Source organism: Pogoniulus pusillus, chromosome 24 (genome assembly GCF_015220805.1).
Source record: "Pogoniulus pusillus isolate bPogPus1 chromosome 24, bPogPus1.pri, whole genome shotgun sequence".
Lineage (NCBI taxonomy): Eukaryota > Metazoa > Chordata > Aves > Piciformes > Lybiidae > Pogoniulus > Pogoniulus pusillus.
This window is the reverse complement of record NC_087287.1, coordinates 2644245-2661225: the sequence shown is the minus strand read 5'-3', so window position 1 is coordinate 2661225 and position 16981 is coordinate 2644245. Positions and strand designations below refer to the sequence as shown.

General features: G+C 48.1%; 1 protein-coding gene across 1 annotated transcript in view; it reads right to left on the bottom strand.

Moving 5' to 3' along the window:
• The window catches only part of ANO5 (anoctamin 5), a 58003-nt gene extending 44278 nt beyond the window's left edge, over positions 1–13725 (bottom strand). Inside the window, exons 1-3 of the mRNA XM_064163066.1 lie at positions 13472–13725; positions 2220–2264; positions 403–473 (exon numbers count right to left, since the gene is read on the bottom strand). Of these exons, the coding sequence (XP_064019136.1) occupies positions 403–473; positions 2220–2264; positions 13472–13532 (177 nt within the window). The 5' untranslated portion in view covers positions 13533–13725. The remainder of the gene's footprint in view (positions 1–402; positions 474–2219; positions 2265–13471) is intronic.
• Positions 13726–16981: the final 3256 nt, after the last annotated feature.

The following is a 16981-nucleotide window of genomic DNA, read 5'->3' as shown; positions in this document are numbered from 1 at the left end:
ACTCCTCTACAGATTAGAGAAGATAGCCCTACTGAACCATGGATAGGGTTGGGTTTGGTTTGTGTAGAAGCATTGTTTCTCCAGTTGCCAAAACATTACATGATTGTGTGATTTTCATTTCAGACTGATGCTGGAAACATTTCTAGGTCCACTCTATTTTCTACTAGTACTGTGTTGTAGCACTAACACTATGTTAATTTCCTTCTGAGACTCAGTGAGTCTGAATGTTTCATTTGTGGTTTTGCTTGTTGAAAACACTAGAGGAAGAAAATATGACAGCCTAAAAGAAATGCTGCTTCAGAAAGTAATTCTCTCTTCCATTGCAACTCTTCCTCTTTCTTCCTATCAGTAGTAGTTACTCCTACTAGTAGTACATTAAGCACCATTGGTACTGTACCTTACCTCAGAGCTGCTTGGGACTTCTGATCCTGCAGAGGAAACCGTTTCAGATAAAGGTCCATTGCAGTCCTCCCCTAAGGAACATTAAAAGAAGGCAGATTCACATAAGTACATTCCATAGTTTAAAAGGTTATTGTAGCAAAAAAAAATCTGTGCATCTGGAAGGCATGGAACTATGAACAAGCAAAAGCAAAACCTGGAAACCAAAAAACTCAGCCACATAACATCTTCAAGGATGGTACTCTGAAGGGCAAAACAAGCTGTGAGACACAGCATACTCTGTCTGTACTACCTGGTTGTAACCTTGCAGTCACAGAAACCTATTTCAAACTGTGACAAGCAAAAACATGTCAGCATCACAGAGTCTTCCTGCTTCAAACATCTGCTAGGTTACTTTCTGTCAGGGTCTCTCAGCCAGAGCTTTGCTGCCTCAGTTATGAAAGTTCAATTATCCCTGGGGTTGCTTGCTAGAAATTGAATTAGCTTTTTTGTTGCTAAAGGATTAACAGTGGATAACCTCTAGATTACAGATGCTCATGTCATGGAGATGTGAAGACAAGATCAAGAACAGCAATATCAACTTAAATTTACCTAGAATCCTGTTTAAAACTCCCTAACATACACCTTTTCACTTTAACAACACTATTGGACTCCTGCAAATACAGTCAGGAGACCAAGGACACTTAAAGGTAAACATTACAGGCAAAGTACAGAACATTACAGGGACGTTGGTTGGGATTGTGGCTCTGAAGCTATCCTATAAGAGAACTCCAAAACAGGTTCAGCACAAAACTCAGCTCAGGTCACCTCCCAGCACAGCACCAACATTCAAGAGAAACAAGTGGCACATTATGGGAGAGTACTGAAATAAGAACACAGATATCCTGACTGTAAAGCCAACAGCTGAAGTGCTCAGACTGACTTATGTGAGAAGCTGCTTCTGCAGGACTATTACTGAGGAGAGGCCCTATGGTCACACAGGGCTAGCCCTGAGCTAGTGCAAACTCAGCAGCTGCCCAGGACAGCAGCTCTGCTGCCTGTTTTAAGGAAGCATGGCCAGCAGCTCTGCAGCCTCTCCTGCAGCCAGCCCTGGGAAGCAGGTGGCTGCTGCAGCTTTGGGCAAAGCAGCCAGGCCAGCACTGAGGAGCAGAAAGGCCAAACATTTCCTCACACAAGCCTCCGGGGCAGGGGCAGCCTGGCAACTTCTCCCAGGAGCAGTAACATTCAATCTGCTTGTGCTGCTGAGAGGACTTAAACTGATCCCAGTCTTGGTGTGCTGTCTGGATTACCCTTCCTGTTGTTAGAATTTTAAGCACAGGAATGTGCATGAATCAGAGTTGTACATTTTAAATGCTTTCCCAGTACCACAGCTGATGACTTATGCAGCCTGTGGAGGGAAATCCTCCTGGCACCCCTGATCCAGGTGACTAAAGCCACCTCACTCCAGAGCAGCAAACAAGGCAGCAAAAAGAATGCAAAACATGTATAAACTGAGAAGTACAGCACACTAACACAGTCACTGCTTGAAAAACAGAGAGGTTCCTGATCAGAAGCAGTCCAAGAAAGCAGGGTACAAGCTGTGTAGGAAGGTGTGAAAGAGCCACAACCCATAGCTGCAACAAGCACCAGGAACAGAGATGCCCAATTAGTCCTTAACCAAGAGAGTTGCCCAGAGAGCACCAAGAATTGACTTGCTAACTGTAGAACAAAGAGCTCTCCCCAATTCAAAACCCAAGGCTGACTTCCAAGAGGCTCCTGGCAGAGCAAGAAGGAGAGAGCAGGCAGGAGGGAGGGAGGCACACTGCCCATCAGTACAATACCTTCGGACTGCGATGGCGTGAACTTGGTGAGAACCGCAGTGTCATCTTGAAAAGGAAAAAACAGTAAGAACCAGAAGTAAACCCCACCTGTTACATGAACCCATCTAATCATTCTTCTGTACCCTCTGCAATACAGTCACAGTTCCAACGACAAGCCCTGGAAACCAGAGACTGTCCTGAGATAAAGCACAGCACAGGTTTCTCTGGGAACACCAACGGGCACCTTCTTGCAACACAAACAAGGATGCCACTTGCCCATATCGGCAGCAGGGAGGACCATAACAGTTTCTGCTAGGCAAGGAAACACCCTTAAAGTTCATCAAGAAATGACATCTTAGTAGCTAAAGATGGGAGTAACCCAATGTCACTCTGATAAAACCATCAGATTTAAGGCAGCAGCCCTGTGGCCCTGCTCGTCAACACCACACACTTTGCTGTACGTAAAGAGCCCTAGGAATGCCTGCACACCAAGGACAACAAATGAGGACACCTAAGTGGTCCTTCAAGACAAAATCTGTTTGTGCAAAGTCAGACATTGCAAGTTTTTTGTTCAACATTAATTGCAGAACGATGCCCTGAGTGTCAAAACTCATCCAAACCGTCTCAGGCACAGCTGAATTGAGCATTGACTCAAATCCTTGGCCTCTCCTGGGCACGAACATGTCCTGGCAGAGTGTGCTAGTTTGAGCACAGCTAGGATGGTTTGGTGAGAAGAACTAGATCACAGGCTGTGGAAGGAAGACAAGGCTGATGTCTACCTCGCTCATAGGCTTGCTGAGATGTACAAAACCAAAAATCCAGGCATAGATAAGGCACTTGCTTCTACTTCTGCTGGGGAACTGGCTGAGCTGCATCTCTGACCTCACCCCTCTCTGCCATTTCTGGCTAACCCACTTTGCTTCCTAACCCCCTGGCCGAACCTCCATTCTCCTGTGGGACTGGGGTAAGGGTGAGAGGGGTAGGGGGAAGGTGAAGGGGCAGTTGGGAGCCCCTCCTGGGGACTCAGGTTTCTGGGAGGGCTGCTGTGTTTCTGTATTACTTTTTACCTTGTCTATTTCTGTCTATAACTGTATATACTGTAACTATCTGCTTGTATATTGTGCTAGCTGTAAATATGAGCTTCATTCAATTCCCAGAGCCTGCTGAGTCTAGCCTGGGTGATTTCCAAAGTGTTGGGGGGTGGGGAACACCCAACCCAACCCACTGAGAGAAATCACCCTTTCCTAGCCTAACAGTCATCTCCACCAGCCCTCCAGCTCTGCACACAGCTGTTTGTTCACTCCCTGACCACATGTGTTTCGGGAGTTTGCACATTACTGGAAACCAGCAAGCTTCACATGGCCTATAATCCTGCTGCATTAACATATGCTGTCCCAAAATACACCCTGCCACACAGCAGCCTACTTAGAAACCTCCAGTTTGCCACCCCTAACAATTACTGACTGCTCCTATTTCAATTACAGACCCTGAGGACCACAACAGCAGCAATCCAAAACCAGCTCAAAGAAGTCAACATTCAGAACTGAAGGCTGGAGAATATCATCAAGGCTGAGTTCATGTCTCAAGCAGATCACTCCACAAAAAAGGTAGGTTTCAGTGCAGTCATGGTGTCTGTAGCAAGCAGGAGAAATGGCTTCTGGTGGAATGAAATTGCTACAACAGTTTGTTCTCAGGGTCTGGATCACTCTCTTTTGCTCCACAGCAAAACTGATGCTTTAGGAAAAGATAAAAGGAATTTAATTTCACCTCTTGATCCATTGGCAATACAAGAAATGCTTCAATGTGATTATTTCAGGAACCCCTATTCATTCTATGACAAAAAAACAAACCCCCTTCAGGATCTAGACATCAACACACAGAGGATTTTCCAAGCACCTTCCTGTCCATGCACTTTACAGAAGCAGCACACAGACTGCTCAAGTATGAGTGGCCAGCATGTAACAGAGAGTAGAGTCACCCAATGCTTTAGGTTGGAAGGGACCTCAAAGCTCAGCCAGTTCCAATCCCCCTGCCATAGGCAGGGACACCTCCCACTAGAACAGGTCACTCAAAGACTCATCCAACCTGGCCTTGAACACCTCCAGGGAGGGAGCAGCCACAACCTCCCTGGGCAACCTGTGCCAGTGTCTCACCACCCTCACTGCCAAGAACCCTTTCCTAGCATCTGGTTTGAATCTCCTCTCTGCCAGTTTAAACCCTTTACTCTTTGTCCTGTCATTACAAGATCTTTCCAGCAGTCCCTCCCCAGCCTTTCTGTAGCCACCTTCAGATACTGGAAGGCCATTATAAGGTTTCCTTGAAGCCTTCTCTTCTCCAGGCTGCAGAGCCCCAACTCTCTCAGCCTGTCCTCACAGCAGAGCTATGAGCATCTTGGTGGCCTCCTCTGGACTGGCTCCAACACTTCCATGTCCTTCTTGTGATGGGGGCTCCAGAACTGCACACAGGACTGCAGGTGGGGTCTGAGGAGAGCAGAGCCAAGGGGCAGAATCCCCTCCCTTGCCCTGCTGCCCACACTGCTCTTGCTGCAGCCCAGCACAGGGTTGTGTCTGGGCTGCACTCACACTGCAGGCTCCTGTTGAGCTTTTCATCAGCCCAGACTCCCAAGTCCTTTTCCTCAGGGCTGCTCTCCAGCAAGTAAGTGGATTGGAGCCCAAATGCACAACCTGCCTACCAGTTCCACTGGATGGCTGCAGCAAACTTTATAAAATGAAAAATTAAATCCATCTGCAAGAAAATAAGCACCACAAAATAAATGTTGATGATGCAGGTAGTAAGAAAATATACCTCAGACCATACCTAAATCACCAAAAAACCCCCCAGAACACAACACCCAAATCAAACACCAAGACTCCCACTGCAGTTGTGGCAACTTTGTACTGCAAAACAAAATCCCTGCTATTCATGCTTAACAAGCAATGAATGAAATTTTTCTTCCTAGAGGTCTTCAAGTTACTACCTTAATGAAGCCCTGCCATTATTCAATAGCCTGGCCTGCCTGACAAAGAGAAATCAATGCAAACCATGATTATTTATCAGTACATCAATGTGCTCTTTAAAGTTCTGTGTCCTTTGCTCCCCAAAAGCTCACCAAAGGCTTACTGCTGTGATAGGATCTCCCCTGATAAGCAGTCTGATAAAGCTGTGAGTCACTCACAAAACTACATCCTGAACAAAGACCTCTCCAAAGCGAGGTCACTCACTCCAAGGAAGCTTCAGAATGGCTATTGTGAGTACTCCCATATCTAAGAAAAACACATCTTTAAGATGACTTATTAACTAAATTTATGTGTGTATCAAGTACATCCTCCCGGAGCTGCATGGCTGAGTTGCTCTGCTCATCTGCGTTTACGTGTGGGGCCAGATGTCAGCAGCACTACTCAGCTGCAGAGGCAGACAAACAGCTCTGGCAATGGCCCTGCACAGACACAGGACAATGCCAGCTGCTCTCCTGGCTCCTTCAAGATGAGGAAAGGGGAACCACTGTGCTGCTTTTCATCACTGCCTAACTTCCACCAAAATCACTGCTGGAACCCTGACGAAACACAGTCTCTGAGGTCTGTCAGCATTGGCAAGACACACACGTTGGCACATGCAGGGCAGGGCCCAGGGTGCCAGTCATCCTAGGGGCACTCTTCCCTTCTATGAGACACTCTAAGAGAGAAGCAAGACATGAATGGGGAACTAACAAAGGGGAAAGAGTGACAGAAAGGTGGCATGAGGTTTAGCATGAACCAGGAACACCTCTAACTTGCACTGTCAGGAAGAAAGTGAAAAGCAATATATTAAAACCCTTGCCCCTCACATTTACTGACCCTGGCACTGTTATTCCTCAGTTTCATGCCACTTGGGTATTTGATCTCAGGTGGCCAATTTCATCCACAGCTTTTAGTTCTTTCTATGAATGTGTAGCTCTCCTATGAAGAAAGGCAGAGAGAATTTGGAAGGCTGAGATGGAATCTTACCAGTGTCTATAGATACCTGAGGGGTGAGTGTAAAGATGAAAGTGTTAGACTCTGTGGTAGTAGCCAGTGATAGGCCAAGGAACAACGGGTACAAGCTCCAGTACAGGACCTTCCACCTCAACACGAGGATAAACTTCTTTACAGTCACGGTGACAGAGCCCTGGAGCCAGGCTGCTCAGTTTGAGGAGCCTCCTCTGGAAACTTCCAAAACCTGCCTGGACTCATTCCTGTGTGACCTGCCCTAGCTGATCCTGCTTTTTGGCAGTGGGGGTTGGACTGAATGATCTCTAGAGGTCCCTTCCAACTCCTGCCATACTGTGATCCCTGCTGAAACCAGCCTAAAGGCATCCAACTTGCCAATGGCCTCAGAACCACATCTGCTCATCGCTGCTCCTTAGCATGGTGTATTTTCAGCACACCATAAATTGTGCAAACAGAGACTCTCTGATTTCCTACCTGATAGTTAAGAAAACCCTTCTGAATAACAAAGCACAGAGCCCTTTCTAATTTAGGGCTAGAAGAGAAAATGAAAGGCCAGCCATCTGCACCATGAACTCTACCCACATGGTTTGCTGAGGTTCTGCTGTCTTGCCAAAGGCCTCAGATTTCACATTTACCCTTGGGAGCCTGCTAGGGAAGTCAGGGGGAACACTTGGAATTCCCATTTATATGACTGCATTTCACCCAAAGACATTCCCACTTCCTAAAAACCCAGCATTTGGAACTTCATCACCTCCACTGGTCCTCAGTGAGAAGCCAAGCAGAATGGTTCTGACTGCAGCAGGCAACCCAACAGGATGAAATAATGAGTTGCCTGTACTGTACTGCTATGTGTAACTGTGTGGTCCATGTGCACTGGAAAAAAAAGGTCTGATTTGAAATAGTACCTTAGAACTACATCTTTTAACACAAATAATATCAAACATTGGTCTGTTCTTCATGGCCAGGCCTGTAACAGCCTCCTGCTCTACAAAAGCAACAACAAAAAAGTAGTAAATGCCCTAAATCTTTAAAGGATCTATTGAAACTTCCATGTCAGAACTCTGCAAAGCAGACCCAACACAATTTCTCTCCCCATTTTTTGGACACCAGTTACAACTACAGCAGAAACTCTACCTTAGCAATGAAGCAGGCTAAAGAGGCAAGCCTACATCACGTAAGAAGAGGGGTTAGTTCTGCCTTAGTGTGGTGTGGAGAGTGATCCAAATGCACACAAAAGTATTGTCACATGCACACAAGAAGCTGCTACCAAATGTAATGAAATGCCTGCTGGGTAACAAAGCACAGGCTGGAAAAGACACTGCTCTTCAGTCCAACCCCCCAATAACAGGCGGAAAAGTTCACTGCCTTCTTACCTTGCCACATTTCTACCTTCTTAATGTTCACAGAATCATAGAATCAACCAGGTTGGAAGAGACCTCCAAGCTTATCCAGTCCAACCTAGCACCCAGCCCTAGCCAGTCAACCAGACCATGGCAGTAAGTGCCCCAGCCAGGCTTGGCTTCAATACCTCCAGGGATGGTGACTCCACCACCTCCCTGGGCAGCCCATTCCAATGCCAATCACTCTCTCTGCCAACAACTTCCTCCTAACATCCAGCCTGAACCTCCCCTGGCACAGCTTAAGACTGTGTCCCCTTGTTCTATTGCTGTTTGCCTGGAGAAGAGACCAAGCCCCACGTATTGGGTGCCAGTGCTTGTTGTCATGAATTAGTCTGCAGATACCAAATACGAAGACAGTGCCGTTGGCTTTCCTGGCTGTGTGTTGTGGTTGGGGGGTGGTGTGGTGGCTTTTTGTTTACAAAATATCTGCCAGCAGTTCTGGGCATAGTTTTTTAAACACAGCTTCAGGGCTGCCCTTGTGTCTTATGCCAGGGTTATCTTTGGTCGTAGTAGTTATTAAGCATTTGTACACAGATGTTAAAGTGCCGCTCTGGTTTATGATAGCATTATCACATTTCTGTAGAGGCTTGTCCAGAGTGCAAAAACCTCACATATCAGCACAGCTTTCAGTTCTCCACACGTGCTACTATTGCACTTGGTAACTACAATTTGGGTTGTGAAGAGAGAATCACGTTCCAAAACCTTCCAGGGTGTGACGCTGTACTTCTGGCACACTTTCAGGGACCAGCAGCAGCCTGGAAACTTTCCAGCTGTAGCTATGCTTTTAAAAATCTTGAGTTCTACTCAGGTCCAAAGACAAAGTTTTATTTTAAGAAAGGAAACCAAACCCTTATGCATTGTAAGCCTGCTTTGGGCCTATTAACCTCCCAGAATGGGACACAGAACCACAGAACTTACCAGGTTGGAATAGACCTCCAAGATCATCAAGTCCAAATTATCACCTAAGCTTTCTAATTAATTCAACCATGGCACTAAGTGCCCCAGCCAGGCTTCTCTTCAACACCTCCAGGGACAGTGACTCCACCACCTCCCTGGGCAGCCCATTCCAATGCCAATCACTCTCTCTGACAACAACTTCCTCCTAACATCCAGCCTAGACCTCCCCTGGCACAGCTTGAGACTGTGTCCCCTTGTTCTGTTTCTGGGTGCCTGGCAGCAGAGCCCAACCCCACCTGGCTACAGCCTCCCTTCAGGGAGCTGCAGACAGCAATGAGCTCTGCCCTGAGCCTCCTCTGCTGCAGGCTGCACACCCCCAGCTCCCTCAAGCCTCTGCTCACAAGGCTCTGCTCCAGGTCCCTCACCAGCCTTGCTGCCCTTCTCTGGACACCTTCCAGCACCTCAACATCTTTCTTAAATGAGGGGCCCAGAACTGGACACCACACCAGACAGCACTTGCTTTTGCTAAGGCTGCAAACTGCCTGACAGGGGAACACCAAGATAACATCTCCCTGTCTTGCACTGCAGTAGAGCTTCAGCTGCTTCCTTAGCACTCACTCAGCTTTCCCAGCCCAGAACCTGTGTACCCAGCTGGAACCAAGCCCTTCCTCCAGGAACTCTGCAAGGGAGAAACAGCTCTTTCATTCTGTGAGCAAAAAGGCCATTTGGCTAGGCTGGGCAGGACAGGCACTCCATCCTTCACCTGAGGGAATTCAACTGGTTGCCCATCTCTCTGAAGTGTGGTCTGAACTTCCCACATAATTGCTACTGGGTTATGAAGGCTCTGAGAGATCTAATCCCTCCTTGGGAGCCACTCTGCTTTGCCAGGCTGCTGAGCCAGAGTGACTTTAACGTCACAGGCAGGGTCCTTATCTGAAGGAAAGCAAGTCTCAGTCACCAGCCCAAGGGCAATTTGGGTTTTATTACTCTTTAACTGAGACAACCTCTGGAGAAGAATCCACATTTAACAGCTGTGGGGGAAGAGCTTCGTGTTTATCTTCTCACTAAAAGCAACGTAACACGTACACAAAGAAGATATATAAAGCAACATTATGCAAGCTGTTGGGATCAGCTCCCCAAGGCAGGTTTCCCTACTGCACACTGGAGTTTTCCATTACAAGCAGGTTTACCTTCCAACAACCAAGTCTGTATTTACGCTGTGCCCCCGCAGTGACGCATCGAAGCCAGCAAAGAAATTCCACTCAGCTGCTACACCTTGCTTGGTGTGAAGGAGTATTTGCTCCTCTGCCTTTTCTATTCTGAACAACGGCTATGCTTCTTGGAGCTTTTCTTTTGTTGTCCAGGAATAATAATCTAGGGTTAACAACCCCCCTGCTTTAGCCCTGTGGGAATAGGATATCCCCCCCGGCGCTTCCACAAATAGATCAGAAATTACAGCATTGCTCCAGCAATTAGAGAGAGATGCATTTTGTGGTACTAGCAGGAGTTAACCAGTGAAGTGTCACTCTATTAAACAACACAAGCATTTGGCCCTGAATGCTGAGGCACTATGAGAAGCCAACACACCGCTACAAGTGACATCACAGCACTACAAGTGACATCTGCAAGTCGTTAGCTTTGCCTGGTGTTGTGCTGCCTTTCTCAGAGGGACCATGAGGAAGATGACAACCAAGGTTTGAACTTAAATCAGTCTTGGAGCACTCATTTCAAACCAGACTCCTGGAAGTTTTGGAAGAGAAACCATAGAATCTACTAAGACTGAAAAAGACTTCTAAGCTCAAGTCCAACCATCAACTCGACACTCCCCACTGACATGACATTTTCTGAGCATCTCCAGGGATGGTGACTCCACCACCTCTTTGGGGTACCTGTTCCAATGTCTGATCACTCTTTTCCTAATACCCAATCTAAATCTCTTCTGGCACAACTTGAGGCCGTTTCCTCTTGTCCTATCACCAGTTACCTGGGAGAAGAGACCTCACTACAGCCTCCATACAGGTAGTTCTGAGACCAGCAAGGTCTCCCCTCAGCCTTCTCCTCTCCAGACTAACCAATTCCAGCTACCTGATCCAATCCTCATAAGAGATATGTATAAAGGTAGCACATTTCAAAGAATGGCCTGTTTTCCAGAAGATCCAAGGGCTTGAGGGACACCTCCCACAACCCAACTGCTAATTGCAGCATTAGCAATTCATGCTGAAAAAACAATATGCTGAAAGTGAAGGCAGGAAGAAATATTCCTAACAACATACTGTGGTCTACTTCCTTTGGTACTTCAATTCTGCAAGTTCCCTTTGCTTTGTTTTTAATATTTGAAGCAAACAGCTCCCATCTTCCAACAGAAAGCACAAATCACACCACAGAAATGGAAGTTATTAGCTCATGTGGGTGTAATTCAACAGGAAGCCAGAAGGTTTCCTTCGAGGTAGAAGTTTTGGTGCACAATCTCTAAACACAGACCCTGCAAGTTAAACTTTGTGCTGCTGCTGGTGAATAGTTTTTTTTTCATCCCCCACAACCTGCTCCTCAGCATTTAAGTTTAATGAAAAGCAATAGTAAGCCTGAATGAAATACACACGCACACACACTACCCAAACACCAACTTGTCTTTAAAGGAAAATAAGCAACAGATGTTTTCCCTTCTGCTTTCTTCCTATTGACTCACACAGACCCTGCTTGTGCAGTCAGACATCATAGCCTGGAGCCTCCTTAAGAGGCTATCTTTTCCTTAAAAGCAGATGTTTAGATCTAAGAGAAGTTCCAGTGGCAATAGAAGCATGCTGTTAACTTTTCCAAGCCACAATTTAAGGTAGGTTGTTTTTTTTTTCCCAACCATGAAAGATTTTTGAGCAATGAATTAACCAAAAAACCCCAGCTTTAAAAGGTCTATTCACTGTACCCCATATTCATTGTAGCATACAATCAACCAGGTTGGAAGAGACCTCCAAAATCATCCAGCCCAACCTATCACCCAGCTCTATCCAATTAACTAGACCATGGCACTAAGTGACCCATCCAGGCTTTTCTTGTACATTTCCAGGGACAGGAACTCCACCACCACCTTCAATTTAACTCTGGTTTAGAAAAGTGGTTGATTAAAACCAAAGAACTGGCACAAGATTTCTGTATCACAGTTATGAGCAACTGTGTAAGTCCTCCTAACTCATCCTCCTTCACTGAACCCACTCAAACCTCCTTATATTCACTGCTTGCGGCTATAAAAAACCCACAAGACACTCGTGGGAAAACTGAGTGCTGCGGAATTTAGTTTACAGACCTGACCTAACATCATTCCCCAAACTGCCATTGCCTATTTCGTAAGTATTTTTCAGTCACAAGCTACTTCAGGAGAACAGCCTCTGGTCAGAGCAGCTCAGCCTTCAGCACTTTTCCATCGCTCACAGGCGGCGGGATGGGCAATGACTCAGGCTTCCCTACAGGGCCTGGAGAGGCATTGCTGGCCGAGAGGCTGTAACACCCATCTGTCCAGCGCTGAGCAAGCCTGCCAGCTCCACCGAGCTCCACTCAGACACCACAGAGTCTGTCTGGCACTCGCTGAGGGCTCCTGCCTTGCCACGGTCAGACGCCGCTCCACGCTGTCACTGTGAACAGCTTCCTTTGGATAACGTCCATGGTCATCACCTACTGCACTATCTCACTGAAACGAGACTGAGGAAGCTGCTTTGACATCATCATCTTACACTGGTGCTCGAGAAAACATCCAACCCAAGCAGCCAGCCCAGAGGAGCTCTTAGCGGCTCTGCTGCTTTAAGGTCTTCACGCCTAGTGCTTCTGGCAAGGCATAGCTCCCCGAAGGAAGTGTTTCTAGGCCAGCTCTCTCCTTTTGGTTTGCAATACCTAGAGAGCCTCTCTGAAAGTATCAGCAGGCTGCTTTGCACCTGACTGCTGCTGCGCGTCGCCAGGCTCGGTGCTGCCGAACACCCACCGCAGCACTTGCGCCACGCTCCCCTCGGCAGTCACCGCCTTACCACATCCGATGCTGGCCTCTCGACGTGAGCTGCGAACTGTAACCTGCCTACTCCAAAACAGCAAGGCCCCAGCACAAACCCACCGCCAGCAACTGCTCACAGGCCTTGCACGGAGCCGCCAGCGCCATGCTGCAGCTCGGATGGGGCGAGGCAGGGAGGGCTGCTCCCACCTTCCGCAGAGAGACGACCTGGCTCCATCTAACCTTTCTTGTAATGAGCTCAGCTACTGGCAGCCAGCTCCAGCCTGAGCCTCGCTGCTGCTCCGTGAAAGCCTGCGAGTTTGCTGCTAGGCAAAGGGGCTTTTGCTCTTGATGTGTGTTTAAAAGTAAGGGCTGCCACTGAATCAACAGGATTCAATACTGACCCATAGAACACTAGGTTGGAAAGGACCTCGAGGATCATCTGGTCCCACTTCTCTGGGTAAATGCGTGGTCTAAGCAAGATGGTCCAGCACCCTGTCCAGTTGGACCTTACAAGTGTCCAGTGTTGGGAACTCCTCCACTTCCCTGGGGAGATCATCCAATGCCTGATTATCCCTGCAAAAAAAAAACTCCTCTCCTGTCTAATCAGAACCCCCCAGACGTAACTCGCGTCTGTTGTCCCTCATCTTTTCCATGGGACTCCTTGCAAAGAGGGTCTTCCTCCTCCCCGTAGGCACAGCAGGGGTGCCAGCTGCGTGCTGATGGAGGACCCACTGCTGTCAGGGCTTCTTTAGGGTCAACAAAGACCTTCCCAAACTACGCTTAGGCTCGTCCGAACGCCTTCTCCTTTGCTGTGCTCAGTGAGAGCCAGCGAATAACAGACAGAAGCAGGGGGCACCAGGCGTCATCTCAGCCATCTGCAGAACTCCAAGACGACACAGGACCCCCCCAAACACCCACCCCAGGCTCCAGTGGGCTCTCAGCAGCCCCCGCCGGGCAAGAAGCACCGCGGCAGCCTCCTCATCAGCGGGCAGGCGGAAAGACACAGCCATCTCCCCCCGTCTCTCCCCTGCCTCCTACCATCTGCAGACAGAGCCATCTCGATAAGGGTCTCGTCCCCTTTCTTCCCCAAACGATTCATGGTGGCCGCCTTTCCGTCTCCTCCAGGGGGGAATTCCTCCCGGGAGCTGACGGGAGCAGCCGGGGGTGACTCAGGGGCTGGGCTGCCGCCCCATACATGCGCACTGCCCGCAGAGGCGGAGCGCGGAGTTGGAGGTAACGGGAGGGGGGGCAACGAAGGAGGGACGGGAAACTGAAGCAGCGCCGAGCGGCGGCCGCCCCATCACCGGGCGTGGTGCCGCTCGGGGCGGGCCGCGGGTGGGTATGTGCTCGCTGGCCTCCCCGAGTGGGCACCGCGCCCGGCAGGGGAGCGGTTCAGTTCCGCCGCTGAGGGGCGGAGAGGAAGGTCCTTGCTTCGCTAGTATCTCCGTTAAACCCTTTGCTTTTCTCCTACGTGGTGAGAGCTGAACTGGGAAAAGATCCAGGATGTGAATAATTGATTTAATCTGACTTCCTTTAGTGAGGTTTTGGACGAACAACCTCTTTGTACTGCTTTGTTTTTACGTACTGCAAAGTTTCTCTCTATTTTTTCCCCTCTTTGCCTGTAGTTCATTTCTCATGACGAAGCCCCACACAGTCCCCAGGTTGCTCCCTGCCCTCGCCACAGTGGAATGGGCAGAGAATGTGAAGGACAAAACTGAGAAAACTCACGGGTTGACATAAAGACAGTTTGATAATAAACAGAAATCTACCTGGGGCAATAAAGGTGCTGAATCCCCATCCCTAGAGAGATTTAAAAGGTGGGGACACGGTTCAGTGGTGGATGTGGCACTGCTGGGTTATTGGACTTGATCTTAAAGGCATTTCCCAACCTAAGTGATTCCATGACATAAACACAGTTTAATTACTCTTAAAAAAGGGGGAAAGAGAATAACAGGAAAATAAACCCTAGGAAAAACGAATGCGAAAGAGAATTGCTCCCCACAGCCTGGCTGATGCCCAGACAGTCTCAGCAACTGCAGCCTGTGCCAGCCTTCCCCCTCACCAGGTTTATTTCTGGGCATGATGTCACACGCCATGGGATATCCCTCTGGTCAGCTGTCCCTGCTGTGTCCTCTCCCAGCTTCTTGTTCACCCCTGACCTGTGCTGCCAGAGCTGTCTGAGGAGCAGAGAAAGCCTGGAGGCTACGCAGACACTGCTCAGCAAGAACTAAAGCATGCTGGTGTTATCAGCTCTATTTTATCACAAACCCTGAACACAGCCCCATGCAATCTGCTATGAAGAAATTTAACTCCATCCCAGCCAAAGGCAGCAGAGTCACTGATTCGTCTGTGCTAAGGGCAAATACCCTCTCACTCTCAGGGATGTTAAGAAGAGCACACAGCTCTCCCACCAACAGGGCAAGTTCAAGCTAGAGTCAGGCCATAAAGCATACTACTGTTCAGTGTAATGGTTACAGATTCAGAGCTATCAAAACCATTGTTTTGGCTAATGATTCTAGGGTCTTCTAAAGCAGTATCTGGAAAATAAGAATAAATCCTGAGGAAGAGTGAAAAACACTTTCATTCCAGGCATTGGATCAGGAAAGAATTCTTCTCTCAGTCCAGCCAAATCTAGTCTAGGCTCCCTCAGGATGTCTGAAGCACAGAGTATCTCCTAGAACCAGAGCCCAGCAGCTCTGACTTCAGCTGCTGTCTCTTCTCCTGGAGCTGCTGCCGTGATACCATTCCTGTGTCTCAGTCCTACCTCCTCACTGCTTCCCACAATAATCTGAGGTAGTTTCCAACAGACTTCGCTCAGCATCTATATTTTACCTACATTTTGTTCATTAATATAATCTCAGGACTGCCTTCAGGTTGACTTTTTTAATGTATCCAGCTTTTCACTGCCCATGTAACCATTTTATAGACCCAAAATGGTAGCAGGTTTGTCATTTCTTTTCACTGGGCAGTTGCAACACAACAGTGGTCTCACAGCAATTTCTTTAGTCGTAAAGGTAATCAAGTCAAGTGAGTCAGTTAAGGTGCTGGGCTCCTGCTCAGGTCTGTGTGCAGTATTGGACCTTTATGTGTGCTGTGTGGCATTACCGCTTTGAGAAGTGTATTTTTAGTCAGGAGCAAGACCTAAAAATGGGTATGGTTGCTTTCCAAAGTCTGCAATGTTTCGTTTGCTTTTTAATCTCCCGATGCAGGACGGTGGGCACAAAGATGATGGGCAGGACACACCAAAACATGCCTTTAAACAGCTTGTAGCTGCACGCAAGGCCCCAGGTCACAAGGTTCTGTTCAAAAGCTGCATTTGCTAAGCCTTTAATTTCCTCTCAGCATTATATATCTCAGATAAGTGCTTTTATGCCCATAGAAGATGCAATTAGAGACAGTATTCAAGAGGAGCCAGAACAGCAAGAACTGCAGTGGCCATCACTGGGTTTTGCCTCCTAATTACACGCTTGCTCTTCCCAGCTCCACCCAGCATGTGCCAACCATACCTAAAGCTGTGTACATAACACATCCAGCATGCCAAAGATCATTTGCAGATCTCTGTAATTGGGTGGCCTCATGGTTGGCTGAGGCACTGAATTTGTGTAAATTACACAGTGGCCTGTGTAAAGGACAGCACAGAAGTCTGCTTTCCCAGGAGGGACTATGTATGGAAGGTCTTTTGCCCATGGGAGGTGCACAGAAGGTCCTGGCAATACCCAGCCTTGAGGATTCGGATTCTTGGATGTTCAGAGTGGGAGCAGACACTGGCTTGGGGGTTTCACAGCACACCTAAGTGATCCATGACCACACTTCCTTCAAAAAGCACAGGCTTTTTCCTCTCCTACCTTGCATTTTCACTGCTGATTGACCAGAAAGTGATGAAATGACTCAGGTCAACCTGTTAAACTGACTGATCCATTTTATTTTCTGATCCTTCAAATCAGACTGTGAGCACAAGTTAGAAATAAGAGAGCACAAGCCTGGGCCAGATGCAGGAGCAGAAGGGAAGCAGGGTGTCTCCTTTTCAGCCTCTTCACCCTGCTCTTTCTCCTCTGATGAGTGAACAACCCCACCGAGAGTGGCTTCACTGTGGGATTTCAGCATGTAGGAGTTGCATCCCAAAAATGAATGTTGCTGCTTCTCACATCTTCAGGAATCATAGAATCAGTCAGGGTTGAAAGGGACCACAAGAATCATCTAGTTACAATCCCCCTGCCATGGGCAGGGACACCTTACCCTAGATCAGGCTGTCCAGAGCCTTATCCAGCCTAACCTTAAACACCTCCAGGGACGGAGCCTCAACCACCTCCCTGGGCAATCCATTCCAGGCTTTCACCACTCTCATGCTCAACAACTTCCTCCTCACGTCCAGCCTGAACCTCCCCACCTCCAGCTTCGCTTCTTTACCCCTAGTCCTGCCACTCCCTGATATCCTGAAAAGTCCTTCCCCAGCTTTTTTGTAGCTCCCCTTCAGATACTGCAAGGCCACAATAAGGTCACCTGGGAGCCTTCTCCTCTCCAGACTGAACAGCCCCAACTCCCTCAGTC